General features: G+C 40.2%; 1 protein-coding gene across 1 annotated transcript; it reads left to right on the plus strand.

Annotated features, from left to right (window-relative positions):
* The first annotated feature begins 9,948 nt into the window (after positions 1–9,948).
* h3f3c (H3 histone, family 3C) lies at positions 9,949–13,468 on the plus strand. The gene is made up of 4 exons (XM_084414674.1): positions 9,949–10,648; positions 11,541–11,684; positions 11,763–11,916; positions 12,088–13,468. Exons 2-4 carry the CDS (start codon positions 11,557–11,559, stop codon positions 12,214–12,216), a joined length of 411 nt encoding a protein of 136 aa, XP_084270800.1. The 5' UTR covers positions 9,949–10,648; positions 11,541–11,556; the 3' UTR covers positions 12,217–13,468.
* Positions 13,469–15,807: the final 2,339 nt, after the last annotated feature.

The following is a 15,807-nucleotide window of genomic DNA, read 5'->3' on the forward strand; positions in this document are numbered from 1 at the left end:
CGCATTCTATTATTTTGGTCAGCTCTTCTGTTCTTCATCCTTTTTCTTGCCGTCATCTATCCAAGCCCGAACGGGTATCAGGCTTTAGAATGTTTGCTGAAAAAACTATTTTGAAGCACATTTTAGATTAACCAACAACATGTAATTAAAGTAAGGGAAAATGTATTGCAAAATGTATTTGAGTTGCAAATGTTTAATCATTTTAGCTGTATGTCATGTTAAAGGTTCAGCTACAAAAAAAATATACAAAACAATTAGATGAGCAACAAGATGAGCACTACGACAACATTACAGTAGTAGTCCTTTGAGGAAATTTTCACTACTAATCAATAACTGAGACGCAAGATTACAACAGTTGTGTTTGTGTGAAACAGAACAGAGCACTGTGTGATACGAAAAACAAGAATCTGGAAGAGCGGTTTGTATATACACCATTGCCATGGACAAAGCTGAATATTTGGAAACATCTGACCGCTGAATGCTGGGATTGACCAGTCAGAATGCAGCATTTCAATTAACATTATTTTAACATAATATAGTATTAAACAATATATTATTTGACATCACTGAATCAACACATAAAAAAATAGCTCCTTAGGGACAGTTCAACCAAAAATTAAAATGATGTCATTATAAACTCACCCTCATGACTTTCTCTCTTCATTTTGAAGAATGTTGGCAACTAAACAGTTTTGATGACTTCCATTTAATGACCAAAATATGCTGAGACATTTCTCAAAATATCTTCTTTTATGTTCCACAGAAGACAGAAAGACATACAGGTTTGGAACGACATGAGGGTGAGTAAATGAAGGTTTAAGTTAAACATTGCAGGCCATCACTTTTTACAATGTAAAGTGATAGCTTTTTATTTTATATTATTTAGGGGGAAAACGGCATGTTCTAAATAAAGGTATTATCCAATTTCTAGAGCGTGCACCCACATATTTAAAAGATTGGCTCCATCACAACCTGTCATGCACTTATATTTCATTCAGTTCATTTTGTTATGTCTCCCATCTCTTTCCTCATTCCTTGCACTGTCCATCAGTGCGGCCACATGACTCTGAGTGCTGCATTTATTTGATTAATATTTCGGGTTGATTCCCTCCCCCCTCCTCCCCTCCTCCCCTCCTCCTGCACATTCCATCATTTCACCTCCACCATGTGATTCAGAGACTAGGGGTGTGAAAACGGAAAAAGGGAAAGAAAACGATTTACAACCAACATTTAAAGGCTTGGTGTCCAATCAATTTTGATAGAGCACCTACTTAAACTGTAATTTAAATTATTGTGTTTTTGTACGACTCTTACCTACTGTGTGATGATGACTGATGCAGTTATACTGTGTGTAGGCATGTGTGTGTCAGTGTCATGGTAACATTGTGTATAATTACATTAGTCTTGTACTGCACAGAGAGAGGAGAGGAGTTGGCTATCCACATAAGCAAGCAGCCATTAACCTTTCCCGCACACTCACTGCCTGAGTAACTCCTAAATGAAATAGTTAATCACAGAACAGCGATGTCATTATCAGGGGGCATTATGGGTAAGGACACACTGACTTTGGCTATGTCAGCTGTTTATACTCTGATAATGCACACACGCACATGAACAGTCAAGATGTTAACTGTGGAGGTGGAGGAGGGATGGTTTTTGCTTCATGGTTAAACTGTCTGGACTGCTGTTTGAGGGAATGCACACTTTTGGAAATTGTGGGTTGTCAGGTTTTTGGCGATGTGTTGGCTTGAAGGCAAGAGGCACAGGTGTGTCATTTGTGACCTAGAAAAGCTATTTCTCTTTTGCTCTCTCTCAGACACACATACAATTAAATTACATAAACATGAGTGAACATGAGGGTATTCAATCTGGACTCACGCCTGCTCACACTCACGCCTGCTCTCACGCCTGCTCACACTCACGCCTGCTCAAACAAACATGAGTTCAATTGAATTATAATAAATATCTATCTATCTATCTATCTATCTATCTATCTATCTATCTATCTATCTATCTATCTATCTATCTATCTATCTATCTATCTGTCTGTCTATCTATCTGTCTATCTTTCTGTCTATTTGTCTGTCTGTCTTAAGGGTCAGTATGTTTTTTTTAAAGGAATTAATATTTTTATTCTGCAATGATGTCCATGCGACTGTCTGTGTGTGTGTGTGTGTGTGTGTGTGTGTGTCAGGGTAGCGCTCTAGTGCGGAGATGAGCTAGTGTAGCATCTGCAGCAGAAAATCTGATGATGCTGAGACACAGAGACTTCAACCATACTGCATCTCTCAGTCTCACACACACACACACTGTCCACATTCACTGCTTTATCCCTCTTCTCAGGGTGTAGGACATCAGAGACCCGAGTTCTAGTCCCAGCTCTGACAGAAACACCAAGCCATCATGAACCCAGAGACGCACAGCACGCAAGATCTCTTCACTACCGTGGCTCAGCATGAGTCCTCAGTCCAACGTCATGAAGCAGTGCTAGTCCAACAGGAAGCCTTGATGGTTAAGCATTCCCAGTTACTTTCTGATGTCATAACCTCTGTCCGTCAGATCTTTGAACGGCTGCCTTCTACCAAGCTACTGCTTCGACTGCCGCTTCTGTACCACTTCCGGGTCCTCAAATTTCAGTTCCCCATGCAGAAACTCGCCTACCTCCACCACAACGATTCTCGGGAGACCCCAGTGCTTGTTGTGGATTCCTCAATCAGTGTTCCCTCACATTTGAGCTACAGCCATCGTCCTTCCCTTCAGACAGGGCCAAGATTGCATATGTCATCACTCTTCTTTCTGGTAAGGCCCTCTCCTGGGCAACAGCTGTTTGGAAGGCCCAGAGCCCCTTCTGCTCAAGTTTTTCTGCATTTGAAGAGGAATTCAAGCAGGTCTTTGATCATCCCATCAGCGGCTGAGACGCGTCTAAACGACTGCTGTCCCTCCAGCAAGGTAGTCGCAGTGCTGCAGAATATGCCATCCATTTTCACACAATTTCAGCCGGGAGTGGTTGGAACGATGAATCTCTCATGGTGTGCTTCCAGAACGGTCTTTCTGAGGCACTCAAAGATGACCTTGCAACACGAGAGCCTACCCATGATCCTGAGACCCTCATTGACCTGGCGGTCCGGCTGGATAATCGTCTGAGGGAGAGGAGTCTGAGACGCCAGTTTGTTTTTACACCTCGTCCCAAGGATTTCCTGAAACGATGCAATTGGGTGGTACTCGGATCTCCCATCAGAACATGACTGCCGCATGAGGAAGTGGTGTTGCCTATACTGTGGACTGCCTGGACATTTCCGTTCTTCCTGCCCAGAGCTCTCGGGAAATGCTTGGTCCCATACAGGCAAGGAAGGACTGTAAAGGGAATTACTCACATTGCGCCACCTTCCAATTCAGGATTGATTATCCCCATCACACTTGCTTGGGGAAATCATAAGCATCAACTTAAAGCCTTGGTGGATTCAGGTGCAGCCAGGAACTTTATTGACTTATCTCTTGCTAGGAGTCTGCAGATCCCCTTTGACTCACTTGATACCCCAGTTACTGCACTGGATGGAAGACCTCTGGGCCCCGGGAAGGTAACCCTTCTTACCGTTCCCCTTCACCTCTCTATTTGTCAAGGGTTAGGTTTAGGAATTGTCATTCCATCTGATACAATCTCCAGGGTTCCCTGTGATCCTCGGCCAACCCCCATCTTGACTGGTCCACTGGCGCTATCCTCAGTTGGGGTCCCACTTGCCCTGTCACCTGTTTGATCCCAAATTCCCCTGACCCCATTCTCGAATCTCAAGAACCCCTAGACCTATCTCAAATCCCCACTCAGTACCACCACCTCAAGGCAGTTTTCAGTAAAAAGAAAGCCACCTCTTTACCACCACACCACCCTTATGACTGTGCCATTGAGCTGCTCCCAGGTACCTGTCCCCCCAGAGACCGCATCTTCTCCTTGTATTCTCCCAAACGTGCAGCTATGGACAATTACACTGAGGAGGCCCTCACAGCAGGGATCATTTGTCGGTCCACTTCCCCCGCGGGTGCTGGTTTTTTCTTTGTGGGTAAAAAGGATGGAGGCCTTCGACCCTGCATCGATTATCGAGGCCTCAGCAAAATCTCTATCCGGAACCATTACCCATTGCCGCTTTTGAGATACTGCAGGGAGCTTCCATATTCACCTAACTCGACTTGCGCAATGCTTACCATCTTGTGCGCATTAGACAAGGGGATGAGTGGAAGACCGCATTCAACACTCCCACCGGGCACTATGAGTACCTAGTTATGCCCTTCGGCCTCACCAACGCTCCTGCAGTTTTCCAGGCTCTGATAAATGATGTCCTTCGAGATATTGTATTCGTTTACTTGGACGATATTCTCATTTTTTCAAGTTCCTTCATTGAACACATGGAGCATGTCAGAAAGGTTCTTAGATGCCTCTTCGATAATCACCTTTATGTTAAACCTGAGAAATGTGAATTCCATGTAACCCAAGTACAATTTCTGGAATTCATCATTAAGCCCAGCCATATTCAAATGGATCCCCAGAAGGTTCAAGCAGTCACGGATTGGCCCACTCCCGCGTATGTGAAGGAGGTGCATCGATTTCTTGGCTTTGACAACTTTTACCGCAAATTAATTTCGAACTTTAGCTCTGTGGTGGCTCCCCATCAGCTCTCACTAAAGGGAATAATGCTGGATTTTGCTGGATTCCTGAAGCAGAGCTGGCTTTTAATGAACTCAAACTCTGCTTTACTTCAGCTCTCATTCTCACTCTCCCAGACCCTCTTCGTTGTGGAGGTGGACGCTTCGGATGTGGGTGTTGGAGCAGTGCTTTCCTAGAGGGGGGAGGATAACAGGCTTCGTCCATGTGCATTCCTTTCACACCATCTTACACCAACAGAAAGGAATTACCATGTGGGAGACCGTGAGTTACTGACTGTTAAGCTGGTGCTCGAAGAGTGGAGGCATTAGCTTGAGGGGGCCAAACACCCATTCCAAGTACTCACTGACCACAAAAATCTCAAGTACATTCAGCAGGCCAAGCGACTCAACCCTCGTCAGGCACACTAGTCTCTATTCTTCAACCGGTTTCAATTCATCTTATCCTACCGCCCTGGATCCAAAAATCTGAAACCTGATGCTCTGTCTCGAGTATACTCAAGCAGCCACCAAGAAGATCCTGTCACACCCATTATCCCAGACTCCAAGATAGTGCACCTCTTAAGATGGGAACTTGAAAATACAGTAAGACAAGCCCAGCCCCGGGAACCAGACCCATGAGGTGGGCAAGCCAACCGCTTGTTTGTCCCTAAAGCTGTTCGCTCCCAGGTTCTCCAGTGGGGTCACATCTCTCGTCTGGCCTGCCATCCAGGCACTACTCGCACCCTTGAATTTCTCCAGAGACGGTTTTGGTGGCGACCATCAAAGAGGATATAAAGACCTTTGTAAGTGCCTGTCCCACATGCAGTCAGGGGAAGGTCTCTCATCGCTTACCTCAGGGGTTGCTCAGTGTTTTGCTTATGTCATGTTTTGGCCTCAAGAGGTCCTCATAGTGCTCTCATGCCCTGTTTACTCAATTGGTAATTAGTGTTATTAGGTTCACATGTGTCTCATTCAGATGTGTGTATTTAAGTCACTCTGTCTCATAGCTTCTTCGCTTGGTGTTTAGTTGTTCTAAAGCCAGTTGCCTGAGTAAGTGTTCTCTAACTCTGAGACATTTTATTTTCTCTTGCCTGTGGATTATTTCCTTCTCCGTTATATTTTTGTGGACTTTCTCCTCTGGAGTTTTTTTCTTAAGATCTTTGGAATCTTTTTGGATATTTTTGTGGAAAGCCCTATTGGGCTGGTTTTGTTTTTTGAGGATTACTTTTTGCTGATTTTTGCTCCAGCTGTAGATTTTTGTTGCTTGTACTTGTATTAAAACAAATTCTGCATCTCAATTTCTTCTGAGTGTGTCTTACTGTTGGGTTCACCATCCTCCAGTGGTATTTGCTGGGAATTTTCAGGGATGCTCTAAATGCTGGGAATGCTCCAAATGTTGAGGCAAACCAAATACAGAAACCTCTGAAAACAACAGTATCTTTTATTAACACTCAGCAATGATAGATGCACACACTTATTTAAAATGATTAAATAGGCAAATTATTTTCTCTTTCAATATTTGGATCACATGAAGAATAATGAGACCACCGTTCGACAAAACAAATATTAGCATGCTGGTTAATAAGGTAATGTATTTGAAATATAAATCATATTTCTGTAAGAATCTGTAAGACATTCTTGAAAATGGAATAAGAGGGTTTATTTTTCCCCAGGAGCAAATGTTACAACACAGGCATTTCTCAAGGCACTGAGATTGACAGGCACATGTTCGGACTGCAGTTGGTCTCCTATAGCCATTGTACTAATCAAATGACATATAGGGATTTTAGGGTCACAGAAACACAATCTAAAGGGAGGATCAATTGGGTCTTATGCTTGTGCTAATCTATAAATTTACTTTAGTGGTAACTGCAAATGAGATTCACCTATAGCCTGCTACAGAGGTTATGTGAAGTTAAATATAGAGCTGGTTTACTCTGCTGGGGTACCAAATCAGGTCACTAGAAGAAATGGGGTTGGAAGGAAGTGGACACATGTGCACAAGACTAAAAGGGGAAAACTAACATCATGTGGATAAGATTTTTATGATTTGATTACATTATAGCAAGAATATCATTTGTATGTATATGTCCTGAATCATTTATGAGGATTATAAGTATTCTGTCATGGTATTGCTAAATTCTATTAACAAAGTTAATTTAGCATAAAGAAATGACTTTAATTGTTTCTGTTGCATGTGTGTATAACCATATAATTATTACCATTAGCATTATTGAAATTGAATTGATATTTATTGCATCCCGTCAGTTTCACTTTGAAAAGAGACATGACAATGACTAATTGCTGTACACTATAGTGTACAATTTAGTATCATTGAGATACTCTGTAAGTTTTTTTTTTTTTTCATATTTGTTTGAAATTTGTTAGTTTTTTTTGTTTTAGTTTTTTTCCCCCCCATTTAAAAAAAAAATGTCTACATAGTTTTATACATTTTTCATTTCAGTTTTATTTATTTTTGTACATCAAGTTAAACTAAATACAATTTTTGCCTTTGGCAGCATAAAAGTATATATTTTTTTCAGTTAACGTTTTATTTATTCATTTCTTCCAAGTTACAAAAGTGTTTTTATACGGTTTTAGTTTTAAATAACTAATAACCCTGTTGTACACACATAGTTTCATAGAAAGCCTCATGATTAATCCAATACAAGGTGTTAGTTTAGAACTCCTTACCAACATGGAAATTTGAACACACACAAAGGTCAGCAGCTTTGTACACATCGTTCAGACCTTTTGAACATACAGATCTCTTACCTGCACATTTGCATTCATCTTGCTTATTTAATGCATGTGCATGTATGTGATGATAAGGCACTAAATGCTTAGCTTAGCCATCATTGAAAAAAACTAATAATTTGCCCAAAAATTGTTAAATGTATACCATATAGTAATTTGAGGATACCAGACTCTGCAAACTAAGGACATAATCCACAACGGGTTTAGCTCTGAGACTAAGAACAAAGCTTTGTGTTTTTAAAATATGAGTGTTTGCAAGATAGAAACCAACATGAATGCTGCTGGGGGTTTTCTTACTTATCTTTGCCATTTAGCAGATGCTTTTAATCCAAAACTACTTACAGTTCACTAATTGCAGGCGCAGTCCCCTCCCTGGAATATCAAAGTGTTTGGCTCAAGGGCACAAGGAGCCAGATCCCATCTTTTGCCTTCAAATCTCCAGCTTCCGTCTTAGTAGTCTTCCATTTCGTTTTCCCATAACACCTCCCCAAATACAGTCTAATTGTGTCATACTTTCAAGGGGAAAGGATTTAAACCCGTGCTTAAATACACAACAGACTGGCAGCTCAGCAATCATGTCATTCTGTTTCTGTATTGCCGTTAATCGAGATAATGTAATTTAGAGCAAATTTCGGTTTTAAATGCAATTAAATTTTTGTCTTGAATGGAAGTTATAACTAGTTTTAACTATTAAACTATTAACTATTATCTATAATAGTGGGTGGGATACTGTGAAAATGGATGGGCTGTAGCAGTGATGGTTGTGCAATTTTTTTACCACAGTGCTCTGCAAGCACTGATAGAGCAGCTGCCATACCACACTGCTATAGCTTCTGATCACGCTCATAAATCTGGTCATTGTTAAACCTTTTCAGCACTCCAGTGTTCTTGTTAGTAACTCAGCAGTATCATGCTGCCCAACAACACTGTCAGTTTCGAAGGTGACTGTGTGAATACAGATGTTTTGTGATACGCCTCAGTCAAAAGCATATAGTAAATAGTAAGTAAATGCTCTTAAATGGCACACTGCACATTGGAGGTTTTGGAATAAGCCTGATCCAGAACTGGGGGGATGGAAAAGGTGTTCTGTGTGGAGATGAGGACATATGGGCTGTAACTGTTTTCACACTGAGTCTCACCTTGCTGTGATACCTGGCTGACCTTTCAGAGCACACAGGCGATGAGTGTGGGTGGAGGATTAGGCTGGATTGTTGTTTGCCTTATTTGTGAACTAAATCTGCGTATATAATATACTGTATCATTCTTATGATGTATGAGAAATGTTGGGCAGAAACTCTAAACATCACATTCAAAATAAGAAACCTTTTTTACGGTAATGTCAAGGTAATATCTGTCACTTGAGCGGTACCCTGTCAAAAGGTACTAATATGTACACTTTAGGAACGTTAAATATGCACCTATTAGAGCTAAATAAAGTACCAAGGTGAACCTTCTGAAAGGGTATCGCTCCAGTGACAGCTTTTTCTGACAGTGATATAGGTTATGTTTTAATTCATTAAAATTACACTTTGTCACTACTTTAAGGTTTCATATAAAGATATTTCAAGCAAGATGTGTGCTAATATTCTTATAGAGCATATGTTTAGGCAATGAGGAAAAATAGCTACAATAGATACTGATATGAAAAATATATTTGTCTGCCACAGAGAATGCTGCTTGTTGAGATACATTTTTATAAATGAAACAGTGATATCTGTGTTCATTAAAGCTGGCTCTTCAACAGCATTGCAGTTTGTGAATGGGTCCATCAGAGTTTCTTCACTATTTCCCCATCCTTACCTAATCAGACTGTCTGTTTGATTTTATCAGGAGGACAGTGCTCTCTGTTGTTTGTAAGAGGAACTGCAGTTGGTTCCAGGAAAAAGCGCTGAATGAGCCGTATATTGCCATTAGAAGAACAAGGAAGTGGAATGAAAAATACTGCAATAAAATTGCTGAATGTGCAGTATTACCATACCATCTGTATTTCCATTCTATGTTGTCTGTAATTAATCTCACAATAATAAGATGGTGGACATCTGCACTCATAGTAACAGATTCACCACAATGTTGCAATTTTTTGTGTATTTCAAAAATAAAGATTACAGGTTATGTAATTGTTTATGTTTAGGTGTAATTCTATGATCTAAACTAGGTTTTGGGGAATATAAGAATATAATATTATGGCTGTGAAAGCTGCTACACCCACCACTTATGGGTATAAGTCAGTCAGTACGTAAATAAGTAAATAAATAAATACACCACGCTTCTACCCAGCTGCCATTGCTAATCTTATGTTTCTGATGCATTACCCACTTTATACATGAATTAGAGAGTGTGCCACATTAAAGACTTCAAAGCACTTTTAGCCTCTGAGGCTCACTGATCCTTAACTAAAAGCTTTCAGGACCTTTGAGACAATTACTCGACACGCCACATTATATTACAGTCCAGTCAGACTTTATAGCCTTAATGCAAAACTACATTTAGTAGCAGAATACTGAGTGTTTTTCTGCATATGCAACTATTACAAGTGTTTTTTTTTTTTTTTGGTACCTAGAAAATGGCACATCCTTTCTGAAATGTCACTGAAGCCTTAAAGATAGTGGCGTTAGAGAAAGGAATGAAGCCTTTGGTTAAGATAGAGTTTCTACATGGCTGAAGGGTGGTTTTGAATGTCAGCCTGAAATAAGTAAAACATTGCATGACTGATCTCGGATCATCTGGTCAACAAGTGATGTCTGAGCCATACATTAGGGGCCCAAAACAATTCTGTATCCATAAAAAAATTGTATATTGGCTGAAATACCTTAAATCAACAGGGTCGTGGAAATTTTTTAAGATTTGTAATAATAATATAAAACGTTGTTGTTATTATTATATAACCAGCAGTGGGTGAACCCATTAGCCTGTCCTCGAAACCTGATGACCTCCATGGAAACAAAAAAAAAAAAAGCAGAAAAACAAAGGGATTGCAGTCAAACTTCATCTGAAACAGTACCTCAAATACTTAATATTAATCCCTCTAATTACATGCTAAATAAAGCGAAAAATCGTAATTGAAATTGTACAGTAAAAATGGGTAATTTTGTGTTTACAGTTTTATTGAGGTGCATTCTGGGAGAGAATGATTGACATCGCGGCCATTTTGGCTCTGGCCAACCCGCTCCCATTGTGTGTGAGATAGTAAATACTGACACTGCCAGACAAGCCGAGCACATATTTCACTGCGCGAATTAAAACACGTTCACCTGAGGTAAGTGCCCCAATTCATCACTGTCTTCTCTCTGATATACTTTTCAACAGCTTTGTTAAACTTTCATGTAGAATAATGTTTATTTTGAGCGTTAAAACGTTAAAATCGCATCGTCTGAAAACGAGAAAGCCGATGGCGAGACGCGAGAGAAAACAGGCTCTCCTTTTCGTGTCGGAGGACACACTGAAATCCGTCCCACTTTCGTATGTCTCTGTTTACTTCGGTTAAACGGCGTAAATTCGCGGCAGATATTACTTCTAAGCGACTATTTAGTTGCCCAAGGATGCCTGCTACCGTACTGTGTTGTTGGTTTTGCGGTGCATGCATTGGATTTTGAATTTTATTTCAAAGTTCACGTCCTCCCCTGTGCCTCAAAGCACGGACTCTCTCCAGTTGCCGTTCATTGCAGCCATAATCTTGCGGTTTAAGGCGGGGCTTAGACGGACTGTTTTGCCCCCACAACTGGCAGAACGGCCTGTGATTGGTTAGTTTTTTGGGCTCCTCAAATGCTACTGGCTTCTGCTTTACTGTTGTTCTACGGTCGTCTCTGATTGGTTGAAAGGTTCTATCAGTCCGCGCTGAGTGGTTGCTTTTATTTATTGGGTTTAATGTGACCTACTGGAGGAAGTGGCCTGAAATAGCATATGAGACAGGGAGTCAAATACCAAAACAAGTGTAAAACTAGAGACCTATTTTTAGGAGAGATTTACTCATTTGTATAGCTTGAGTCTGTGCATGAGAATGAATACTTATTATTAAACAGCTAAGAGAAAGCACTGCTAAATTATTGTAAGTAAACTTTTTTACATTCCTGGCTTGTATGTCATAAATCTGCCCATGATTTACTGACTTAACTGTACTCTAAAACAGTAGTTATTTTCCTTTTTCTCAGGTGATATTGACTAGCAATGGCCCGTACTAAGCAAACTGCTCGTAAGTCCACCGGAGGAAAAGCTCCCCGTAAGCAGCTGGCTACCAAAGCTGCCCGCAAGAGCGCTCCCTCAACTGGAGGAGTCAAGAAACCTCATCGCTACAGGTGATATTCCAGTCTTGTAATTGTGAACAGCAGTTTTACTGTAATAAACCCTACATTAAACACCTTTACTGTCTGCAGACCCGGTACTGTGGCTTTGCGTGAGATCCGTCGGTACCAGAAGTCCACTGAGCTGCTGATCCGTAAACTGCCGTTCCAGCGTCTGGTTCGAGAAATTGCCCAGGACTTCAAAACTGACCTGCGTTTCCAGAGCGCCGCCATTGGTGCACTGCAGGTGCGCATAGCCTGTTATCTGGTCTTGCTTTTTCTTGTCATTTATTCATTATATGTTGATGATGATACATATTCATGTATTCATGTGTGTGAATGCACACATTCCCATTTGAAGATTATTATTATTTGTTTATGTCTAATTAACATTCTGATTTTGTGTGCATCCTTGCAGGAGGCCAGTGAGGCATACCTGGTCGGTCTGTTTGAAGACACTAACCTGTGCGCCATCCATGCCAAGCGTGTCACCATCATGCCCAAAGACATCCAGCTGGCACGCCGCATCCGCGGAGAGCGCGCTTAAACTCTCCCCTTCTTTGTATCGCCCTCTTTATTTCTTTCTGTCTCTCCACTTGTTCTCCTCCTGCTTTTCTTGGTAGAGTTTAGAGTATCAGTGATGGGGAGTAACTTTGTCTCAGTCTGCTAGTGCTGTCTAAATTACGCGTAGGGTACCTATATGTGCATGTAACAGGTGCTGCTGATCACACACACACACACACACACATATGCACGTGCACAAACACATACACACAAACACATACTCTCACACAATCACATTTGGAGTGTAAACGAGGTCCACCTATGCCCGGTTTAGGGCTACACATTCAACATACGTGCAAGAAGAAGTCGTCTCACACTGTCCAGAGAGAAAAGCAGGGTGGTGTCTGGGGTCAGTCTGCTTAAGGGGAGCGGAAACTTCCACAGCAGGGTGCTACTAAAACTGCCTCAGTCCACCTTACTGAAACCTGTCCTGACCAATCTCCTTCAGAACCCCAGCTATGTTTTAATTCCCACCCCTGTTTGCCCCGCCCCTTCCTGATCCATCCAGTCCTTACATGTCCTTTTTGAATCCTTACTTGCCCTTTCATAGTGGAGTCAGACTTCATCTATCTGTTAGTGTCTGTGGGTGATGTGATCAGCAAAGCAGAATCGTATTCAACTGCAAACCAGCATCTATTGGTTGAAAAGATGTTACTTGTAATATTGATGATTACTATTATTGTTGATATGGTGTCTTTTTTTTTCTTTCTTTTTTTTTCTTCTTTTTTTACAATGTATACATGAATTGTTCTTTAGAAAAAAAGGATTAATCCGCCAAGAATCAGTTTGAATTAAGTTTCCTTTTTTTCTTTTTCATATTGTAATGAAAGCCGATCCTGCTCCTCCTGTTATAACTTCAGGCAGCCACAGGAGGGCGCTCTAAACCAGCCTCTCATGCAACCTCACTGTTCAACTAACATCCTGATCTTCCTTCTATTTGTCTTTCGCCCTCTTTTTTGATCGTTTTTCACTCTTTCAATTCCAGTTTTGTCAAATTAAAGATCGGCATTAGAGTCAAAGAGTGTAGCAAAAAATATTCTTTACGTTTAGTACTCTAGTACTGAGTCTTTCACTTTGTTTGGGTAGAACTTTGCTCCTTCCTTCTCTTTGTGAAACACAATGTAACCTCATGTTTGTGCTTCTTTTATTTTTCTTATTCAGAAATTTAAATAAGCTGATCTTTGTATTTTCCAAATTTCTCATATTCTGGTGGTAATAAATAGATGTCACACAAATGGGCTCTTCAGTGTCGTTTATAAACACACCTAAACACATATCTGGACACATGGCCTAGTCCTATGCTAATGTTTATGGTAACTATTAAATGTTGCTTAAACGTCAAAACTGATTGAAAAATATCGAAAGTTTTTTAAGAAACAAATTTCAGCATTTAGAAGTAATAATTAGCCTACTTAAAAAAAAAACATACTAAACTTATATACTGTAGAGACACCCAATTTGTTTTCCTATTTCCTATTCCTATGGTTATACTGCGGTGGCAGCAAGCAGCAGACAATCCCTCATTCAACAACTGTTTCTTTAACAAGCTGGAATTGTAAATGAATTATTGATGAACGAGGAAGTGAATATTGATTGTAAATTCCTCTTGGTAGAGCAAAGCATCATGTTTATTATAATCTTCAGAGAAGTCAAAGCTTCTTGGAAGTGACTACTTTGTCACAGCAGAGGGCGCTGTTCCTTTCCTGCGGAATTCATAAAACAGCAAAGAGGCAGACGGGTAGGAGGACACACTTTCGAAAAGACAATCAAACTTATTTTACATCCAACACTCAGTTTACTATTCGTCATCTGAACTTTTGTGTTTCTACTCCCATGATACACTAGAGAGGTTATAACGAACTTCAATTAGTTTACTGTACGCATTTTGTTTACCGATATATATGCTTCAACAGCATATTTAAAGTGAGCATAGCTAAATGGTCTACTTTAAACGAACAAAAAATTTACTGACTTTGATTTGTCTTTCTGTCTGGTCACTTCACTCACCAGGTGTTCTTATACTGGAGCACTTAGTTAACTTCACCAGTAATTACATAAACACATTCCTATCATTTAAAACCTATGTTTCCCCTTAAAGGGGTTTCACTTTTAGCATTGTTTAAAGTATATTCATAGTTACAGAGTTGCAAGTCTCTCTCTCTCTCTGTGTGTGTGTGTGTGTGTGTGTGTGTGTGTGTGTGTGTGTGTCCTGGTACATTATGGGGACAAAATGTACATAAAAAAGATGGCAATATCCGAAATCTTTGTCCTTGGGACATTTTTGGCCCCCATAAGGAACACAGCTTATAAATTATACTAAGAAAAAAATGTATAGCCTACCAAAAAAAATGCAGAAAGTTTTCTGTGATGGTTAGGTTTAGGGGTAGGGTTAGGTGAAAGAATATACAGCTTGTACAGAATAAAAATCATTGTGTCTGTGGAAAGTCCCCATAAAACATGAAAACACAATGTGTGTGTGTGTGTGTGTGTGTGTGTGTGTGTGTGTGTGTGTGTGTGTGTGTGTGTGTGTGTGTGTGTCCTGGTAAACCCTACATTATGGGGACAGAATGTCCCCACAAAGATGCCAATATCCGAAATCCTTTCCTTGTGGGGGACATTTTTTCGTAATGTATTTATACATTATGTATTTGTCTGGTTAAGTATCATATGTGTCTACATTGCTGGTTTGTGGGTTCTGAGTAAGTGTGTGTTTGTATGTGTTGTCAGGGCCGGCGATTGCTATAGGCGAACTAGGCGGTTGCCTAGGGCGACAAATGTGTTGGGGGGCGCGGACGCACTCTAGTGTCGCCCTATCTACTTCCCATATTAATCATAAAATTAGAACGAAACGCGAAATGTTTATTAAACATGATCAAAGGGCGCCCCATCAACCACACGTTTAATTACTTGTCAACCTGATTATTAGATTGAATTTATGATTTTTGTCGACCATTTCTGGATTGGCGGGGGGCGGGAGCGTTGCGTTACGTTACGTTAGGGAAGTGCTCAGCTGCTGGCGCGTTTGTTTGAAAATGAAGCGGTCTAAACCTCTGGTGCACAGGGACGAAAACGGAGAAAGGAAGAAGATAAAAAATAAAGCTCAGTATAAAGTAAGTCTTCTCATCTTAGCTATTAAGGTGTCCAATGAAATAAATTTAGGCTACTTAGTATTGTAGCCTACATCACCTAATATTGGACGTTTCATTGCTGTCACTAAGCTAGTTTGCTAGCTATAGTTACTTTGAAGGTGAATAGAAATGGCAGAAACAACTATTAATATTTTATTATTTGAGATTGAACTAAAATAACTTAATATTTTAATTTTGTAGTGGTACATACATTATCCATAATAGCACATTTGTTTGTAGAAGGTATAGTTAAACCAGTAATTGCAATCATAATTTGCTTAAATTAATCCAATTTGGTAAATATCCTTGAACATTCTTTGTAGAATTTGTGTATAAACAATTTACAGTTGATTCTTCAAGTCATAATTTGCTTGTTGAAGTATTGGAGTGACTATTAGAGCATTTTTGTTTGTTCATCAATGAACATTCTTTGTAGCATTTTTGTA

Source organism: Rutilus rutilus, assembly GCF_951802725.1.
Source record: "Rutilus rutilus genome assembly, chromosome: 7".
Classification (NCBI taxonomy): domain Eukaryota; kingdom Metazoa; phylum Chordata; class Actinopteri; order Cypriniformes; family Leuciscidae; genus Rutilus; species Rutilus rutilus.